Raw genomic sequence first — 21,366 nt, 5'->3', positions numbered from 1 at the left:
TTTTTAAAATTAAGGTACCCGTGAAATTAGCCTTTTTTGAGCGTGAAAAATCACTAAGCCTACTCATTAGGGTGGGTACGGATTTTGAAAAGTTCTCAGATCAAGTTCTGGTGTGGTTCCCCTTGTAGGGCATACCCAAAGGGACCGCGACGCCACATGTCAAACAGCTATTACGTGGACTAGCATCGCCTATAAAAAAATACTTTTTATTGCTTTTTGAACCATAGAATTATCATTCATGGTGATCAGGATACTATATAGCTGTATTCTGAACCTCCAAATAAGAAAAAAACTGTTATGGTGCAAATTTTACAATCACGTGGTAGCTGTTTGACACGTGGCGTCGCGCTGTTCATCAAGCATTCATAGCATGCTAAGGAAAATTAGATGCTTTTCTGGGGAAAACCGCTGGTTCCGAAAACCCCGGATGTATTGCCGTTGAGCTCGATGGGGGTTGAACGAATCGACCTGGTCTCTTAGGGAAAGTTGTTCTCCAGACGATTCCGCTCATTTCTGGCCATCCTAGAAGTTTCTACATGTTTTCCCCAGGCCTGTAGGAGCGAATGAACGAAAATTCAAAATTTCCCATAGTAATTTCCATGTAAACTTGAACCCGCTTGAGACGAGCCAGTTTTCAACCAAATGAGCTGAAATTTGGCGTGAGAGTCCCTTTGGGTATGCCCTACAAGGGGAACCACACCAGAACTTGATCTGAGAACTTTTCAAAATCCGTACCCACCCTACTACTCATCTCCCATTCACGATCTTATTTCGTTAATGTATTTCAAGTAACTAGCTAATTCTTCAAAATTAAGATATGGAAAACTCTATGTCCACATATCAAAACTTTACGTAGTCTACGCCATTCCGGTTATGTCTGTGACATAACTACTTTGACTTGTTCAAATCATTGTTTCTTTCAGAGGAAATTTTCTAAACCTTTCGGAAAAAGTATTTTACGTTGTTATACACTATTTTTTAGTAAAAATGTAGCTTTTAGGGACTTTAACTTTAAAACGTACTTCTCGATTGAAAATTTACAACACAAATTTAAGCCAAAAAAAAGTTTGCTTGAAATTTTTTTTTTTACAAAAAACAATTTTTTTTTAAATATTGACATTGCAATGCATTGCAAAGCAGTTTTCGATTAGTTAATTTGATTATCTGTGATTTTTTAAAAAGTGTGCACGTGGTATGCAACCAAATCAATTTATAATGTTAAAACTTATTTAAGAATTAGTATAAGCGCTTAAACCACAGTTTTGCGCTTTGATTTGTGTTCACACCTGCTGATTATTTCGTTTATTTGGCGGTATTCACTTTTTTTGGAATCAAGATTTTGCACGGCGTTGGAATACCTGATGATGAGGATCTGGTTGGCCGCAAATGTCAAGTGTAAGGCAAACGTGTGTGCACACGCGAAATTAATTAAAATTCAGCGCTTCTCTATTTTGTCTCTTTTCTCTGGCTGGGCAGCAAAGCACTCGCTCGGACAAAATTAAAGCGCCTTCCAAATATAGCCAGGTTAATTCAACAATGAATTATTGTGGCGTGCTGTCCACGCGGGAGATGAGTCAGTAATAATCGCGCCAAAAGAACAGCCCCTTTCATTTTAATAACAACGGATGGGAGCACTGCTCGCCATGCGTTGCTTGAAAAAAGCTTCGCAACAACAATCAGTTATCACTTGACGCGGAAGGAAAACGCAACTTGTCGGATGCTGAGTCTCGTAAATATACATTTTTGGATCTAGCTTTCCTACACTTATATATGAATCGAACAGGCACGTGTCCTCGTTGAGAAGAGAGTAAAATTAAGTGGTTGACATTGAAGGATAACAGGACAACTAGTGCAGTGCTGCTACAATTTTCCTTTTGTGATAGTGACCACGTGACTTGATGTAAACTCATTATTTTAAACGACCGTGTGAATTATGATTGCTTCAATTCAATTAAGTCATTTTGGAATTATTCCATAAGTGATCATTGTAAGGCAGAAAGTCTAGCCATAAATTTTCAATCTTTAATCAGTGCTTAGCTTGGGATGTTCAATTTATCAGAAATGCTACAAAATGAAATAACACTTTTTATTTTAGTTTTAAAACAAATTTTAAAGCATATCAGTCCATAAAACCTGTTTTGACATCCCAATTTTCTACACAATTTATTAATTGCATTAACAAGTTAAGCGCCGTTCTAGGAGTCAACCAGATAACAAATCCGAGTCATCGTCATCTTCGTCACGTCGCGTTGTTGTTGTACGGCAGGTTCTAAACTGGACAGCAACCAGCATTCTATGCTAATAAATAATGCCTTATACTCGGAACGAATCTGTTCCAGGCCTGAAGCCGAATGCATTCACCCGGTCTCGCGAGCTCGCTCAATAATAAGTATAAAATTATTATTTTCCCAGGCCCGGCGGATCAGTTCGATCTAACTGTTCAACCGGTCAACATAACAGACTCCGGAGTAAAAGGTGACGCGGAAGTTTTGGGTTTTGTGCTTGGTTTAGTTTTTGAAAACTTTCCGTGAAATATTGGGTGAGTGAATGAGTCACAAAGAAAAAGCGAAGTAAATTTGAATTTGCATAAAAAAAAGTTGATGAAGAAAAAGTAAATTTGTGTAAAAATTCCATGACGAATACTTACTAGAGTGTAACAAAAATGACTTTTTGGCGGGCATTCAGGGGTTTGTTCCGGTGGGCATACTGAGCCTAAATCCCAAATATGAGCTTGATTGGACGTAACAGGAGCTGGCGCTCCGCCCTTCAATTTTAAATGGGATTTAACCCGTAAAAAAAAGATTTATTCAATAATGTCACTTTTTGAGGCATTTTGGCCACCAATGCGTTTATCAAAAACATCACTGGCGTGTAGGCCAGATCCTTGCGCATCTTTTGGTATATATAACATTGAAGTTTGGAGCTGGTACAGACCTTCAAAGTTTGGTCTTTTTGGAAAAATCGGCCCCGGCAAAAAAGATATGCGTCGCACCTCGCGACGCCTGAGACGCCATTTGATTTTGCTGGGGCCGATTTTTCGAAAAAATGCCAAACTTTGAAGGTCTGTACCGAGCTCCAGGGTGCTCCAAACTTATATATACCAAAGATGCGCATATCTCCTACACGCCAATGATGTTTTTGTAAACGCATTAAATGCCTCAAAAATGATTGAACAAATCTTTTTGCGGGTTAAATCCCATTTAAATTGACGGGCGGAGCGCCAGCTCCTGTTACGTCCAATCAAGCTCATATTTGAGATTTAGGCTCAGTATGCCCACCGGAACAAACCCCTGAATGCCCGCCAAAAAGTCATTTTTGTTACATCCTAATACTTACTTTAATTGTGTAAGCAGTGTTCTGTGAAAATCGGAAATAACTTTTTTTATGTTTTTTTTTTATTTTATTTGAAGGTACAGTCCAAACTCGATTATCTGAAGTATTAATTTTTCGGAAATCCGACTAAGGTTTCTTAGGGACCTCGGTTTTTTCTTTTTAACAATAAATTCAATTCCAAAACCTCATTTTAGCCAAATTTGTGTGTTTGTGTAAGTCTGTTATATTACCAAATGCATATTCTCATTATTTCATCACCGCAATTCAACCGCCATGTTGGATTTAAAATTTTCAAATCACTTTGGGGTATGTCAAGGTATGTAGATTAGATAAGGTAAGGTGGGTTTTTCTAGCTGTCAAAATATTTAGCACGTAGTTAGTTTCGGTTGTTAAATCCGGTGAAATTTGCCCGAAAATGGGTAAAATTCTTACTTTTCTGAAAATTCCCATATAAAACCCAGGATTCGTGCTAACTAACTTTTTTGACAGCTGGTTAACCTGCCTAGACCTTGGTGTTATGTGAGCTCAAAGATCCAACAAAAGATTTTTTTTCGTTATTCGATTATCCAAAGTGATTTTTTTCCAGGACTTCGGATAATCGAGTATGGATTATGGTATGTTTAAGTAAACCAAAAGTGCCAAGCTATAGAGCAGATGTACATTTTTTTCGGGTCGGCTATGCTTTTAAAATAGTTTTTATGAATGTTTCAAAAAAGGATAAAAAAAACTATTGATAGGATTTTCAATGTCAAAAAATTAAACTAATATGAAAGTCTCCAATATTAATAGATTAATATTAATAAATATTAATAGATTAATCTCTTTAATGTTTTATCATAAATTTAAATAAAGGCTAAAATTTCGAAAGGGCTTAAAAAGCATTTTTAAATGAAAGAAATACAGTTCAGACTCGATTATCCGAACCGACTTCGGTTAATCGAATCATGAACATTTTTTTTTTATTTCGTATTTTTTTATTTTCATACTTTTAATATCAAATTCGAGTTCAACTACCCCATTAAAGTCAGATTTTATTAGTTGGTTATTTATTAGTTATTAGTTGATTACAAAATGGTTTTTTTTCAATTTTTGATCACCGACAATCAAAAATTAGACATTAGACGTGATTCGATTATCCCAAGTGAAATTTTTCCGAGGCCTTCGGATAATCGAGTCTGGACTGTACTTAGATATCTCATTCTTAAAAAAATATTGCCATCAGTTTTAAATGAAAAATTCAAATTTGCAATCGAAAGGTACTTCAAAGAAATTGAGATTTCTATCTCCTTAGAACAATAGAACATAGAGGCATCGCTTTGTGAAATTTTCTGATCGTTTTTCATATTTTTATTTTCGATTTTTTTTTGCAGATTCAAGACAAAAGAAAGACTTGTTATGACCGTGCTCTAAGCCCTTTTAAATCGCGAGTTTTTTTAAAGGACCTATAAACATATGAAAGACAATAGCTTATAGGTTCTTTAAAAAAAAAAAAATCTAGAAATGTTAGTCTTAAATTTTAAACTTTTAAAATATCCTTTTCGTAGAGATCACAAAATTTTGCAATTTTTTTTCTAGGTAAGATTTTTATATTTTTCTTAAAAAAAACATTTGAAAAATCATAACTCGACTTTAAATTTGTTGTTGTGGCATCCACTATGGCTCAAAAGTTGCGGGGTCATTTTTAATTAAAAAAACGGACTTTCGTTGTTTGATTTTTTTGTAAAAAAAAGTTTATTTAAAAATGCAGGCCAAGGGTGCATGATACTGATGATACTCGTCGGTTGACACACCTAGGCGAGGAACATCGCGGAAGGAGCCCAACTACATCCGTAGTGCTGTTTGAACAAAACAGCATGGCTCTGGTTCCTTGCAAGTGTCCTATTTTCTTACCTCCACGTTGGCTTGGTTTAGTCATCATGATGACAAGGTGTAACCTAGCTGGTGGCCTGTGGAAACGACTCGTAAACCTTTGACCAGCGAGGGTCAGAGTAGAGACGGCTAAAAGAAAGGGGCGCGACAATGTGGGAAAGGGAAGTAATTTGTGATTGCAGACGGTATTGTTTTGATTCGCAGTATGTTGAGTCAACTGCTGTGGATGTACCTGAGCATCGCAGAACGGGGTTTCTCTTCTTTCCATTTCAACTATCAGCTATCTTCTGTTTATTTTGTTTTCACTGATTTTCTAAAACGGCTTCTGTTTACTATCCTCCATTTAATTTCGATTTTACTTATTTGATTCTCTTATTTCTCAACGCTTTTCCACTCTATTTTACCAATTGATGTTGCTGTAAAAACTGTCTGCTTTCCCTTAATTTGGCAGCGATGTCAATTTTGTTTATCATGTGCCTTTTCTTTATTTATCTATTTGAATAATTTCTCATCTTCCTGTAAATTGCCCTCAATACAATCTAAGCTTGTTTGTTACCTCTTTTTATTAACTATTGTTAATTTCTATATCTACTTCATAAATTACTATCTTCCTTTTACTACATAGTATATTTCCTTCACTGTCCATTGTTTTGAAACTTCACCTTTTCTTAAGCAAGTGAGGTTCGAGCCCTTACTCAATTTATGGAATGATTAAAGGATTAACACAAATATTACTACTGTACTTTTGAAAAACTTTTCTAAAATGCTTAGGACCAAAATATTGTAACAAAACACCGCGACAAAAGAAATAGCAACAGATAAACAGACTCAACAATAGGGAAGATTTCAGGAGAAAACAATACACAGTAAAATAACAACTAGTTTTTTAATTCAAACTAAAATCAAACAGTTTTTGCTTAAATGAAAGTTGAAAGGCACACTATAAATGGTTAGGCGCTTATATTTACATCAAACCCTACGTAATGTACCACCCCCGGCCGAGTTAAAATGCGTAACCGGAAAAGAAGGTGTGCATGCCTGGCACGAACACTCAAAGCGTGTTCTAGCGTGCTGCTCGTACTGACTCAGAGCAAGGGTGAGATGTAGGTGTAAGGGCAGTGCGTGTTCGTCGGGAACCTTGTGCATAAGATCGGTCAAGGCCCGTTCTTACACTGAAAATTGCGAATTGCGAATTGCGAAAAAAAGTTTATTTAAAAATCTGGAAATTTTGCCAACTTTGCCGAAGACAAATAGATCAGAAAATATCTCCAAAGATACATACTTTCGAATATTTATGCACCATTTTTGTATGGACAGCTGCCAAAATTGCATACAATTTTGTAAAATACGAACAATAAAATAAGACGAATAAAAAAAAATAAATTCACGAAACTGTTGATTTGGTAGAGAATTCTCCTGTTTTATAATGTTCTTTCAATCGTAAAAAAGTATGCTGCTAAAACATTTATTCATTAAATATTAATTATTTTTTTTACAGTATTTGTCGATTTCCAGTTACTTTTTAAACATCAACAATTAATTTTACACAATTTGAAAAAGATTGTTTTGGGAATTATGATGGGAAAATGATTTTAAAGGAAAGGAAAGGAAATTATAGTTTAGTTTTTTACATTTGGATTTCTATCATTTTACTTCTAGTTTTATAGCAAAATATATTATTCGAAAGCGCAGAATGAAGGATAATGAACAAATAAACAAATAATATGTGTCGTTTAAAACTGACTGATTGATATAAATGCAATAGGACGGGCTTTAAAGCCCATGTATTATTCAACAATTAAAATCTTGATTAAAATTCTCTAAACGTTTGACGCATTTCTAAACCGGCCCCGCACCGGTACCGGTAGTTTTCCATCGAATTTATCAAATCGTCATCGTTGATCTCGATACTAAACGACACAATGTGAGTTTAGTAGTCGCTAATTCCAGTTTCACTGTGCAAAACATGATTCTTCAAACTCTCAAACAACAATGCAACCCAGTCCCCTAAAGTCTGAGAATTTAATCGTCGTCGACGTCGTGATCTGTCTGACTATTACTACAAGCACTTAGTAGCTTTAAAACGCATGGTGAATCATCGCACTGACTGATGGGAACTACTTAAAACAGTTTTATGAGCAACGACTCAACCTGAACATGTGGCGGCACTAATCACGCGTGAACGAGACAAACTCCGCCCATGTTCTCCAAACTAACCGTTGTAAAACAATCATCGTTTAAATAAACTTCAATGTTTCAGGTGCAATGACCAAACTGGTCACGATGAAGCTGTTGCTAGCACTGGTGCTCGCCGTGTCCACACTCCACGCCGTCCGAGGGTTTGATTTTGGTGATCTTGCCAAAAAGACCGGGGATGTAGCCAAGGTTGCCGTGAAGACCACCAAAACCTTGGTGGAGAAGGCTCCGGAGATCTTTTCGCCCGAGCAGCTGCTCGAGTTTGGCAAGCAGTCGATCGCCGGAGTGCCGCTGGAGGCACTGGCCGCTACCATCAACAAGATTTGTTAGTTCTTCTTGAGGAAGAGGGAGAAATCGATCGGAGATAATAAAGTCTTCTTGATTTTTAAAGGTTCCATAGCCCTGCTGTCGAATGCAACCGAGTCGGAGAACGCGGTCAACGTAACCGAAATGAACTACGTGCTGCTGACCGAGGGAGACAACGTAACCATCCCACTGCTCGAGTCCGACGACCTGTGGAGTAATCCGCTGTTCAACGATTCGCACGACACCGTCATCCTGGTCACCGGCTGGACGTCGAACATCAACGGATCCAACAAGGCCATCGACACGATCTACAACGCGTACCGGGCCCGTGGCGGGTACAATTTTGTGGTTATCGACACGTCGGACTATGTAGATACCTTGTACACTTGGTCGGCCTTCAACACTAACGATCTCGGCGTGGAACTAGCGAACGGATTGAAGGAACTGATCAAGTACCTTCCGGTGGAGAAAATTCACCTGATCGGTCACAGTTTGGGGGCGCACATTGTCGGTGCCGCTGGAAGACGCTTCCAGGACTTGACCGGACAAATGATTCCCAGAATCACCGGACTGGATCCAGCCAATCCGTGCTTCAACGAAGGGAAGCCTTGAGCGGAATCTGCCGAGGTGATGCCGAATTCGTGGACATCATCCACAGCAACGCGAAGGTTCTCGGCAAGCGGGATCCCATCGGGGACGTGGACTTTTACCCGAATGGGTAAGATCAACAACAAAATCGCATCAACTTTTCAATAAACTAACCGTGTCATTTTATTCCAGTGTGGTATCCGTACAGCCCGGCTGCCTGAATCCATCCTGTTCCCATGCCCGGGCCTGGGAGTTGTACGCAGAGACGGTCTACCCGGGGCAGGAGAACAACATGCTGGCGGTCAAGTGCAATTCGGTGCTGTCGCTGGACACCGGGGCCTGCCCTGGGAAGTCTATCCCGCTGGGATTCGCCTGCCCCAGGACGGCCAAGGGAAACTACTTCCTGAAGACGAGCGATCAGACGCCGTTTGGGAAGAAGAGTAGCTGAGTGGTGTTTTCTTTGGATATATTTAACGTTGCTATCTAAGTCAAATTGCTGAAATAATTTTGTTTAATGAAGTTGTTCCAACTATTTTTTTATAGGTATTTATGATTTCGAATTCCGTTAACTATTCAATAGAATATCAATCCGACTGTGCTACAATGTCTTAGTGGCTAGCTTACCATTTGTTTTTGCTGGCGGGTACAAATTTTAACCTAAAAACCCTTCGTGTACAAACACGCAATACATGCGCACGTAGATAACTCTACACTCAAACCCCGATGGTTTGACACCAACTGTTGTCAAACGAACGGGGTCACTTTTTAGTTTGACACCCCTTTTACACGGAGTTCACACACACTACTGAACGTTTGTTTAGATAGTGTGTATGAGCGCCGTGTAAAAGGTGACAGTTCGTCACTTTTTGGTTTGACTTTGACCAACCAACGGGGTACAAACTAAAAAAGTGTCAAACGAAAAAGTGACCAACCACCGGGGGTTGAGTGTATTGCAAAAAAAAAAAAACCGTAGCAACAGTTCAATATGGCAAATCTGCGATTGTCAAAATGAAAAAATCTCCGATTCAATAATCACTGAAATTCAGGGGTCAAAAAAAATTAAACTGAAATAAAAAATCTAAAACCATAAAATTATTAAGGGGTTACATACATGTAAATCGGCAAAAATGTCAGAGGTGGGTTTGAGCAGACACTTAAACTTTTTTTAAAATCTGTTTTCAGGGCATTAAAAATTACTTTTCATCTATAAACAAAACAAATTTGAAGACATTTGGTTGTAGCTTTGCCGAGATATAGCTATTTGAAATTAGCAGTTTCAAAAAACGGGTGCCACGATATCTCAACATTGCTTCGACCAAATCAGCTCAAAATTTTGGTGAAGACTCGTTAAACCGGTCTCGTGTGCATGACGAAGGCCGATTTTCAAAATTCAAAATTTCAAAATCGGGCTTCGTCATGCACACGGAATATGTCTTGGGAGTCTTCACCCAAAATTTCAGCACGAGATATCGTGACACCCGTAAATTAACTTGGTGTTCAGAGAAAAACGCTCAGAAAGTTAGACAGTTTGCCTTGCGCATGGCAAAACTCTGAGCTTAAATCGTCTCTAACTCAGTTAAATCATGAGATACCTTCATGAAACTTTCAGGAGTGTTTGAAAATCATCTTTTAAGTTGAATTAATAAATTTTCTGTAATATGAAATTTTGTGATTTTCTACATGTATGTAACCCCTTAAATCCTTAAATTTTTTTAATTTTTATGTTCTTAGATTCTTAAAATCTTGAATTCCTATTTTTTAAATTTTGAATGTCTGATTTCAAAATTTTCAGATTTGGTATTGTTTGTATCTTAATTTTTGTTAGATTTTGTATGTAAATGTTTAAATTGTTGATTTATTTAATTTCTCAATTTAAACTTTTATCAACTGAATTTTGAAATTTTTCCATAAATTTATAATTTGTAAATTTTAGATTTTTTTATTTAAGCATTATTGGATATCTGATTTATTCATTTTAAAACTTTTGAATGCTTTATAAGTTTGAATTTCTGAATTTTAAATTATTTTTAAGAATAGATCCTAGCGGCCGAATTCCGAGGTCGTTGGGCATAGGGGGATGGCGTTGCTATTTTTAGACTACGTTTTCCACTTTTTCTCATCGAAACCGACTACTTTATCGACTTCCTTTTTCGGGGCGAGTTAGGACGCCGTCTATTTTTAGACGATGACTCAGCACATTTACACTCTTGCACTTCAAAAAACCAGATGGCAGCACGATGTAACGCCACGTCCCTATTGTACGGCCCCGCATTAACAAGCACCAGACGGATCCTTGATCTATCTTAAGACTCCCAATCCCTTCAGGCAAATCTATCAGAGCATTGAATATGATAAGAATACAACATCTCTTTAGATGGCCGACTGGTTAGAGTCCCAGACCATCAATCCAAAGGTGTAAGTTCGTATCCTACCTGATTCGTTTTTGTTCACATTCAAAGTTCCAATTCCTGATTCCAAATTTCAAAGGTACCGACCGGGATTTGATACCTGAACCTTCAGCTTGTGAGGCAGAAGCCGTAACCATTAAGCCACGGAGCCGGTATAATCTTTGATTTCAGGGGGTAGCCCCAAAAAGCCCGGATTTGGACCACCCTATTATATAATTTGATTTCTGACGATATCTCGGAAAATTTTGATCTGATTTTTATATTTATAAATTAAACTTTTACGAAATTTTCTGATTTTTTTTATTAACAATAGATATTATATTATCAGAGCGTGTGAGAGAGGATAATTTTTTTTTTGAAAAAGTCTAAAAATATATATTTTTTTAATCATATTTAGACCAAATTTTATAATTTTTGAAATATGTTTGTTGAAAAGATCAGAATATTTCGCAAAAGTTTAATTTTTTAACATTAATTTGGACCAATAGTTTCAAAGATATCGTCAGTTGAAAATTACAGGCTACTTAGGTGACACTTTAAATAAATCATTTTCATCGTAGGCTGTAGGCTAATTGCCTGATTTTAGAATTCAAGAGAGAAAATTGCAGGATTTTTTCAGCTTTACAAAAAAAAATAGGGGTGCTTTTGATTTAACATTTTTGTATAGATTTTCGATATTTTCCAAAAATCATGCAACTCCACCCTAACTGTTAAGTCATGAAAAAGTAAAGTTCTACGGAATGTAAAAATGTTGAAAAACAAAATAAAGAAATTTCAAATACCACAGAACCATAAAATTTAAAAATAACAGGACCCATGGTGTAAGGGCAAGCGTGGTTGCCTCTCACCCAGTCTGCCTGGGTCCAGATGGTCCCGGTGGCATTTTTCGAGACGAGATTTGTCTGATCACGCCTTCCGTCGGACGGGGAAGTAAATGTTGACCCCGGAGGCAATGCTGTAGACTCTACAGTGTAGAGCGAATAATGTAGATTTTAGATTTAGAAAATAACAAAAAAAGCATCTTCATCTTCATAAATTTCATAAATTTACAATTTCTTTGGTTCACAAATAAGAGTACAAAATAATAATCAATAAAAAATATGTTTAAAGAAGTGCAATAACCCAAGATCTATAAAACTGTTACACATAGCACGTTTTTACACTATCAATCATTCGGATAGCTGATAAATTATCTACAAATAAAGGCCTTACACCATTGCACTAGATCTTCGTATAAAATAACGCTGAATCTTGCCAGATGATCGTTCTGTGATCAACGTAAGGTGTTGGAAAAAGTAATAGCAAAAGGTGAGTAAAGTGTGTTTTTTTAGAAAAAAATAAATATATATAACAAAACAACTTAAACCTGACCAGCATTGCAGTCGCCATGACCAAGTCACTTCTGATTATTTTGCTGCTACTGGCCACGGCCACGAGCGGCGACACCGTCAACTTTGGCAGGCTGTCCGGCCGGGTCGGTCAAGTTTTCACCAAAGACACGGCCACAATGCTTGGCAAAACCGCCAAGGGGCTGCTCGTGAGCGTTCCCACCGTGTTTTCCCCAAGCAGCTGCAGGCCCAGCAGTCGATTTTGGCGTCCCAGCGGAGGCCATTGCTGGCACGGTGAACAAACTTTGTGGGTTTTTTTTTTTGGAAGATTTGTTGGGTTTGTTAAAATTATATATGATTTTTTCACAGGTTCTATGGCCTTGCTATCGAACGCAACCGAATCGAAAGTGTCTGTCGATGTGGACAGGATGAACTACCTATTGTTGACAGAGGATCAGAATGTTTCGATTCCACTGGCCAAGCCCGAATTACTTTGGGGCAATGCGTTGTTCAAAAAAGAATTGGAAACCGTAATTTTGGTAACAGGTTGGAAAACAAACATCGAGTGGGATCGTGGAATGAAACCAATTAAATCGATTTTCAACGCATACCATAAACGTGGCGGGTACAATTTCATCGCGATCGATACCGCCAACTTCGTAGATACGTTGTACACTTGGTCAGCTTTCAATACCAACGATATTGGTGAAAAGTTGGCCGAAGGATTACAAGAGTTTATCAAGACCGTTGATGTGGCCAAGATTCACCTGATCGGTCACAGTTTGGGGGCTCACATTGTCGATGCCGCTGGAAGGCACTTCCAGGCCTTGACAAGTAAGATGATTCCCAGAATCACCGGACTGGACCCAGCCAATCCGTGCTTCAACGAAGGAGAAGCCTTGAGCGGGATCTACCGCGGCGACGCGGACTTTGTCGACATCATTCACAGCAATTCGATGGTACTAGGAAAACGTGATCCCATCGGCGACGTTGACTTTTACCCGAATGGGTAAGATCAACAACAAAATCACACCATCTTCTGCATGCTTTTACTGTGTTAAATTATTCCAGTGTGGTGTCTGTGCAACCTGGTTGCATGAATCCGGCGTGTTCCCATGCGCGGGCCTGGAGATTGTACGCGGAAACGGTTTATCCGGAAAGCGAAAATAGCATGCAAGCGGTCAAGTGCAATTCCCTGCTGGCGGTTCGGCTTGGGTCGTGCCGTGGAAAGCGTATCCCGATGGGATTTGCCTGTCCCAAAACGGCCAAAGGAAACTACTTTTTGGAGACAAACAAGGACAGTCCGTATGGGAAAGATGGGAATCAATGAAAAAGTTTAATATCCACCGGAATTAAAAAGGTATTCGTTGTTTTTTTTACAAGATTTCAGAATTCAAATTAAAAAAAAAAGTTTTTGGCAATAAAAATACATTGCAACAGCATAAAAATACCTGTTTCAGAAAACACAATTTGAATTTGATTTTTAAAATTCAACGTCTGTTTTCCCACTTGAATCACAGACAACAGACGTTTAGGCTCGATCACCACCTTGTGTAAAAACATGCAACGGTTTTATCGATAATGGCGAGCCGTTTGTGGCGCTGTCGCCGCAGAGCAGATTTATTTAACAACTCTCCCGCGCCGCTCTCTGGTGTAAACAGAAACATTGAAAAGCACGTGGTTGGCCGTTTTCTCGTTCCCCCTCAAAATTTTCATGCCTCTTTTCGTGGAGAAAATTGATGTTTAGATCAAAAATAGTTTTGAAATGTCGAAAGTAATTATTTTGAATATTGCTTAAGATAAGTGTTTCGTAGCATAAAATTATATTTACACTCAAACCCCGATGGTTTCACACCAACTGATGTCAAACGAACGGGGTCACTTTTTAGTTTGACACCCCTTTTACACGGAGTTTACACACACTTCCAAACATTTGTTTTGATAGTGTGCGTGAGCGCCGTGTAAAAAAGACAGTTCGGCACTTTTTAATTTGACTTTGACCTTGCTTTGACCAACCAACGGGGCACAAACTAAAAAAGTGTCAAACGAAAATCAAGTCGGTGAGAATCATCCCAGGCAAATCAATCCGAATTCTGAAACGGAATCTAATTAGAATCATATCCAGGTTTTTAAGCGAAGATGACGTTCGAATGGTGAACGTCCGAAATGTCAAAATCGCACACTTTTTTCGTAATGTTGGTATAACTGCGTGATTTTGACATTTCGGGCGTTCACCATTCAAACGCCATTTTCGTTTAAAAATCTAGATACAAATTCCGTTTCAAACGTAACAACCGGTTCGAACACGGAACCGGTTGTTGCGTTTGAAACGGAATTTGTATACCAGGCCTGCCCAACGTCCGGCCCGCGGGCCTGATCCGGCCGTGAAGCCACTTCATCCGGACCGCGGCGGCTTTTTAAAATATTTCTATGACCGGCCCTTAAGGCTGTTCATGAAGTATTATATAAATAAAATTATTGTTTGAAATAAAAAAAAAAAAAAAAAAAAACAAGCTTGATATCAAATCTTAACATATTTTAAGAACATTCTTCATGTTTGAATTTAATTCTTATAATTTTTATACTGATATTTTTTAACTGAAAAAATTGTGCAGGAAAACAAAATTATCCATTTCGTAAAATTGTGAAATTTATGAACAAACTTGGATTGTTGTCTTAAAATTTGCAAAAAGAGACTTAATGTTATTTCTTTCAGTTTTGACTGTGTTTCCTTCAATTTGAAGTTTTTTTCTATTTTTTTTTAAATAAATAAGTAGGCAAAACTAATGTATTTTTCCAGAACAACTTTTTAGTGATAAAGTTTTATTTTTTAAAAGCTTAAAAATCAAATTATTCTTACTGAAAATAGATCACTGGAAATATTTTAAAAATATTGAAAAATGTAATATTGTAAAAATATTTCCAGCGATCTATTTTTAGTATGAATAATTTGATTTTTAAGCTCTTAAAAAAAACGTTTAATTTTTTTTATTGATATTTGAATGATTTTTTATAAAAATATATATATATATATATATATATATATATATATATATATATATATCAAGGTATTTAATTGCAATCGTCAAAAACAATATCTATACAATTTTAAACAAGTAAAAATTAAAATAAGTCGAATAAACACATTTTTGAATGTTATCTTTGTTTTTCTTTTTTTTTTAATCTATGTATATGAATCATATTTGCATCACTAGTTCTTTTATGTATTTGCTTTAAAAGAACCCAATCATAAGAAAATTGAAAAAAATGTGTTTACTTTTTTCAACTTTTATCAAATATTAATTCCGGCCCGCCACTGTTTCAGAAAAATCAGATCTGGCCCGCAGGACCAAAAGGTTGGGCACCCCTGTTGTATACGATTCTAATAAGATTCCGTTTCAGAATAGGGGGATGGCGTCGCTATTTTTAGACCACGTTTTCCACTTTTTCTCATCGAAACCGACTACTTTATCGACTTCGTTTTGCTGGGCGAGATAGGATGCCTTCTATTTTTAGACGATGTCTCAGCACTTTTCCTCTCTTGCACTTAAAAAACCAGGTGGCAGCACGATGTAACGCCACGTCCCTATTCAGGCTTATTCTTGCACTGAGAAAAAAGCTCCTATTAATATCATAAGTTAAGTCTTATGAACGAGGTCCCAGCTGTGTCCATTGAGGCCCTCACGTAATTCATAATTAAGCTAATGAAAGCAATAGCAAAGCTTATGATATCAGATCGAATCAGCGCATGCTTTACATAAGATTTTCCAATGCTGTTCGACCAATGCCATGTTGTTGTTTTTTTATAAGAACTGGCAACAAAGTTCATAAGATTTTCCTATGGATTTTATAGCTTGGACATTCGCTATTTACAAATGTCAGCAGTGTGAAAATAGCTTAAGACAATTTGTTTCACCCAAACTTTAAAATGGCGTCGGAAGAGCAAACTTGTTGCAAGTTGTTTCCAAATAGAGGACCCGTAACGTAAGTTATTGCTTTTTAATTCTTTATGGCATATAACTATTACTTCATTACATTCACAGGACCTTGACTTCAATTTCACAATCGAAGCCGATTCCGTATGCTCGTTCCAAATCAATAGTGAAAACGAAGCGACGAGCCCATCCCAGAGCGCCATTTCACCGATCGAGACGCCAGTTGGAGGCTCCGGTAAGGACGGCATCTTGTGCCCCCGGCCAAAACGGACTCGCAAAATCTAACGTAAGTACACATGTTTGAAATTGAACCAGAATTTAACCTAAATTTCACTCCACAGACCGATCCGGTGGCATAAATCCCGAGCTTCAGCGAGAGTGACGCGACGAGCTCTTCCCGGAAAACAATTCTGCCGATCGAGACGCGAGGCTCTTGCACGTCCCGGATTGCCGTTCTTTGACCGCCAAGGGCACAGATCTCGTGGCCGCTGGCTAGATCTGGTTCGGAATCGGAGAAATTCGGGAAAGTAAAGAACCCAAGTGAACCTGCCTTGGCGCGACTCTTCGGGGACCGGTGATGCAAACGGATCAGAGAGCATCGTTCTGGAGAACTTTGGCCTTCACAGTTTTCCAATCAAATCTGGATCTTAATTTAATATGTATGCCAGTATTCGTTTTCGTTTTCGTTTTACGGAGCAAGGTGGGGGACGCGGCCTCAAGTCAGTCCAAGTCCGGTTTCTTGTGGAAAAAAGGGTAGTGGCCGAACTAGTATTGCATACCAAATGAACACCACCGGAAGATATAGGGGATCGGGAGGGGGGAGGTGAAAGAAAATTAGTGTTGATGTGAGTAGTAAGAACTTGGATGATTTGAGCAGTTACGGTAATCTAAGTTTAACACTGAATAAAGAAAATCTGAAATTGTGATTCAAAGTAAGAAGGCCCGGAATAAATTAAATTATTAGTTAATTAAATAAGAAAATGTAACTAATCGGAGATCTATACAAAAGAAACCTATGATGTATTCCAAATTTAAAGGAAATAAAAAATACTAGAGAAAAAGATGAAAACTAACTGCCGACCTGTCACGTCCGTCAATAGTCTTGTCGTACATTACAACTAGAAACAGATCTGCCAATGAAATGTTACACTTCGTTCAAATCAACTAATCATTTAAGTCCAATTATTCATCTACGGAAAACTATCTAACTTTAATCAACAACCTAAACTAAACTGTCTAAAAATAAGGTAAAGGATCTTGTTTTTAAACCAGTCTTGCCGCTTCCAAAAACCAATAAACATAAATGAACAGTTCATAAGTTGAACACTAGTAATTAAGACGACTATTTCATGCCATTCATTTCATTAGGGCATAGAGCTTTGCAAACAAGAGTGCATCTCTATTATACCTTATGTAAACTGTCATTTGAGTGAAGCAGACACACTCCTGTTCACAAAACCCATGCGCCCTTTTTGAAATGTTAGGCTCCATTTGATCGTCAAGGCTCCAGTAGACCCTCGATTCGCAACAATGGTCGATACAACCATAATCCGAAAACCGTTAGTTCAACAGATTAACGAATTTTGTCCGATATCATCGCACTATTGATTGACCGAGACTCTATGGAAATTTTGACATATCAAAATGCTACGTAATAATATTTTTTTAAAATAAATTTCAAAATCTATTCTATCCTACAATGCCTAGAAGAGGCCTCTGTTTCTGTTGTGAGTAAGCGCTGGTTTCAGAGTTCATTTTTCAATTTAAAAGGGGTGGGAGACGACTAATTTGCTTCATGAACTCCTACTCGGCCTTGGGACCACCTCTTAAGACACTGATGGCTCCTAGCTAGGAATTAAACCTAGACACAGCGTCGAGGCCCGCTTCGCATGGCAAAAATGTTGGCTGGGGGGAAGTGATATTATCACGAAATTTTATTTTAAAGCCAACATTGCTAACGGCGTCGAGGTCCTTACTCATGCCCAAGGTAATTTAATATGTATGCCAGTATAAAACAATAATAATAAACAATGATATCCATAATAACATAATTATTAAAGTCACACAAAACTTCTTACAAATATCATAAGATTGCTCTATGAAGAACACTGATATCCATAATAAAATAATTGTTGAAGTCATAAAAATCTTCGTACCAATATCATAAGATAGCTCAATGGAAATCTTAAGTGACGGCTTTGTCAAATTTCCCCTCCCAGCCATAAGAAAATCTTATGACATCCGAATAAAATCCTGATGTCGAAAGGTTGTAACCTGCCTGCTGCAGTTTACCATCGCAACAGTGGAAGTCTGCGAATAATAAGAAGAGTGCCCTAAGCCATCCCAATCAGGGCAAAATTTGATCTTTTGTCTTCTAGAATTTTTATAAAACCACTACACTTACAACACAAACAAGAAGCCAAGAACCATCATCATCATCTTCGATCGCGGCTTCCCAGCAGCCGATCGATGCTGATTGCGCGTTTACTCTCGCGAGCGCGTAATCTCCCAGCGTACTGCACGCACATATGGAACACATGCACATGAGATTGGGCAATTTAAAAATCGAAGGCCGATCATTGATTGATTACCCTAGCACGTGAGCACATTTAGCACAAACACAGAAATCATGTCTCATGTAAAATCATATTCACATACCGGATCAACATAATCCATGCCAGCACCAAACCAATTTCCCGAGGGGGAAATCAAGCCGAGCAGTTTGAGCCACCCTAGCGACGCCCCGGTACTCACTCTCCAATCTCTTATCGGCCGACGTCAACCAGAGCCGTGAGAGATAACACGCGGCGCGATCGGCCAACCAATATAGCCGATCGTCGCCCGCAGATCATCATCAGTCACTGGTTAAGCATCAAAGAGACCGCCTCGATCGTCGACCCGTCAAGTGTTCCGCCAGACGATTGGCCAGCAGAAGTTTAGCTAATTGTGTTTTCTTGTGGTGAAAACCGTCTCACCAGTGTAATTTCGCGGATTTTGTGGTTTTGAGACAGATTTGTAATTTTTGTTGTTTCGCCTAGGATAAGTATCGGCGTGGAAAATTAACCGCACTGGAGTGCGAGGTGCCGCGATACCGAAAATTGGTCGCGGTGGAGAGGTAGAGTGACGACCCTCCCTCGTGTGTTTAATTTGTGCTAATTGGTGTTTTTTGTATCGTTTTCCGTGTCTAGTGAGGTGGCGTCTACTATCAGCATGGAAAGCATGGCCATGCTGGAGTAGTTGGATAATTTGAGATCGGTAAGATTCAGCTGTGAACCCGTCTCTAAAATAAGTCCCAAAATGTGCTTTTGATCGTCGAATGTGTTCTAATTGTTCTGTCTGCCATTGTGCAGGCCTTCATTTCCTGTTTCGCAAGCTAAATTCCATCATGGCTGGAGCCGTGGTGTGGAGCAGTGCGCTGCTGTGCATTCCTGCCGACTGGACGGCGGGGCAAATGCACCGGATGGCCGGCGTTCTCGCCGGTGACCAAGCTGGGTTCTGCCCGGGCAGCAACGTTGTTCCGGATCGTCGAGGGATACACGGGGGTCACACACACACACACACAGGTTTACACCCGCAACTCTAGTTTTAAGGACGCCAACTAGGTTTAGTTCGCCAATATAGATGTAAGTACGCTAAAATCCCTCTTTTATTTCTGTGTAGGTTGAATTTATCCTTGTCTTGGGAGGGCTGGTTGATTATCTGGGATTCTGTTGGAATTCGACCCATTTTTATTGTTTGCTGTGTTCTATTGCATCTGTGCAGGAAATGGTACTCCTGCTATTCAATAGTACTCCATCTTGTCTCATGCTCGCACTTTCCCCGGAAATGGGGAGGTGACAAGGTCATAAGACGTTCTTATGGATTTTGCCAGTACTTTTTTCTGAGTGTGCAAGTGGCAATCGTGGCAATAGACTACGAGATGGCGTTAGTGTATCACCCGCCATGTTTTTACACACGATTTTCAATCTTTTTTGTTCTAGCTGCTACGTCTGATGTATGTGCTTGAATGTCATTTGCGGTCAAGAGTACAAACAACATACCAAACCAAGCTGCTCCGGTGGAATAGCTGGCGGCGACTGGACTTGCAATCCAAAGGTCGTCAGTGCGAATCCTGGGGTGGAAGGTTCTTTGAAGTAGTTAGAGGTTTGGGTGCTCTCCCAATTCAAGCCTTTGAATTCCTAGGTTCGAGCAGAAAATTGCAGTAGAGACCACAAAAAACCTGGGTAAATGTGGATCGTTTGTTTTTTACATATAAATTTATAATAAGTAGATATGTTAACTGCTAAACCATAAATAACATAAACTAAATCAGTACCACAGAGTAATCCAGAGGACGCAGTCCGAACAAATGTCATCGAATTTTGTGGCTGCGTTACGGTTGTTGTTGTTGGATTTTCCTAAAGGTAGCAGGCGTTATATATTTTTTTCAGGCGTTATGTTTTTGAACGGATATTTTAATTAAATCTAGTAGCCAATAATTAAAAATAATTTGCTGTCAAACTGACTTTCGTTTTGTTTAGCAAAAAAATATTCGACGGGCCGATCGTGAAAAAAAGGAAGGTGTCCTGTTTTGGTGAAGGAGACCTCGAACTGACCTCGTCTCTGGGCCATCGGAAAGTCGGCTTTGAAGAAGTGTCCTGTTTTGCTGAAGGAGGAAATCCGCCAAGCTCGGAATGCGAAGAAATGTTTATGTGTTTTTTATATATGTTTGAATATATTTTGGCAAATAAAACTATAAACTCGGCTATAAATTTAATTTATATAATGGAAATTGTTTTTAATTTCAAATGAAAACCAAACGTGTCAGTACCGTTTCATAAATATTTTTTCCAAACTCAAAAAAACCATTAAATCCTTCAATAACCACCCCACGCCGTGCCTAGTAGGCCCTACCTCCCTAGCAACGGTAACAACGGTCAGCTGGTGCCGTCCACGTGCTTGCCAGTGCGCCGTCTCCGCGTGCATCCGTTCGTTGCACAGTGCGACCGTCGCGACGCCCTGACTTTCCCTAGCAACCGTCAAACAATAACAAATCGAATTTCACACCAAAAGTGTTCACTTTTCACGAAAGGTGCTTCAATTTGCACTCAAAACTATTAAAATAGTGCCATTGTTTCAATAGTTGCACCGCCATGGACTGGCGGTACATGCTGTCCGTGTCGCCGCACAATCTGGCCGACACGAGAAAGGACGGCCTGGCAGCGGATTTGGGCGCCGTTCCGACCGACCTGAAGCTGGACAGCAAAAGCTGCAAGAAACTGTTCCGGCTGGCCCAGGTGGTGCTACGCTTTCGCAACGAGCAGGTATTTTAATGAATGAAGTGGGGGCGGGTGCTACGCTTACAAATTTTTGTTGTGAATGAAAGTGTGCTGGTTGGTGGTAGTGTTGTAACCTTAACCTTGC

The 21,366-nt window shown here is 38.8% G+C and overlaps 2 protein-coding genes and 1 long non-coding RNA gene across 3 annotated transcripts; all 3 read left to right on the top strand.

The window, feature by feature from the left end:
- The first annotated feature begins 1,705 nt into the window (after window positions 1–1,705).
- LOC6050237 (vitellogenin-1) lies at window positions 1,706–8,824 on the top strand. Its single transcript, XM_038264450.1, is given in 5 exon segments — window positions 1,706–1,729; window positions 7,463–7,723; window positions 7,790–8,305; window positions 8,308–8,422; window positions 8,485–8,824. Coding segments are annotated over 4 exon segments (1,143 nt in total). The 5' UTR covers window positions 1,706–1,729; window positions 7,463–7,467; the 3' UTR covers window positions 8,741–8,824.
- A 3,457-nt stretch (window positions 8,825–12,281) lies between these two features.
- Window positions 12,282–13,420, top strand: LOC6050236 (vitellogenin-1). The gene is made up of 3 exons (XM_001866840.2): window positions 12,282–12,335; window positions 12,398–13,037; window positions 13,100–13,420. The coding sequence occupies exons 2-3, from the start codon at window positions 12,403–12,405 to the stop codon at window positions 13,356–13,358; spliced, it is 894 nt and encodes a 297-aa protein (XP_001866875.2). The 5' UTR covers window positions 12,282–12,335; window positions 12,398–12,402; the 3' UTR covers window positions 13,359–13,420.
- A 5,385-nt stretch (window positions 13,421–18,805) lies between these two features.
- LOC119769972 lies at window positions 18,806–19,601 on the top strand. The gene is made up of 4 exons (XR_005278600.1): window positions 18,806–18,942; window positions 19,002–19,078; window positions 19,152–19,218; window positions 19,314–19,601. It is a non-coding gene; the product is annotated as an uncharacterized LOC119769972 (long non-coding RNA).
- The last annotated feature ends 1,765 nt before the right edge of the window (window positions 19,602–21,366 follow it).

This window comes from Culex quinquefasciatus, chromosome 3 (genome assembly GCF_015732765.1).
Source record: "Culex quinquefasciatus strain JHB chromosome 3, VPISU_Cqui_1.0_pri_paternal, whole genome shotgun sequence".
Classification (NCBI taxonomy): domain Eukaryota; kingdom Metazoa; phylum Arthropoda; class Insecta; order Diptera; family Culicidae; genus Culex; species Culex quinquefasciatus.
This window is presented reverse-complemented; position numbering and strand designations above follow the sequence as displayed.

Coding starts and splice junctions, on each gene's coding strand:
- LOC6050236 (XM_001866840.2), top strand. CDS start 12,403: ATGGCCTTGCTATCGAACGCAACCGAATCGAAAGTGTCTGTCGATGTG. Junction 13,038..13,099: donor GTTGACTTTTACCCGAATGG/GTAAGATCAACA, acceptor AAATTATTCCAG/TGTGGTGTCTGTGCAACCTG.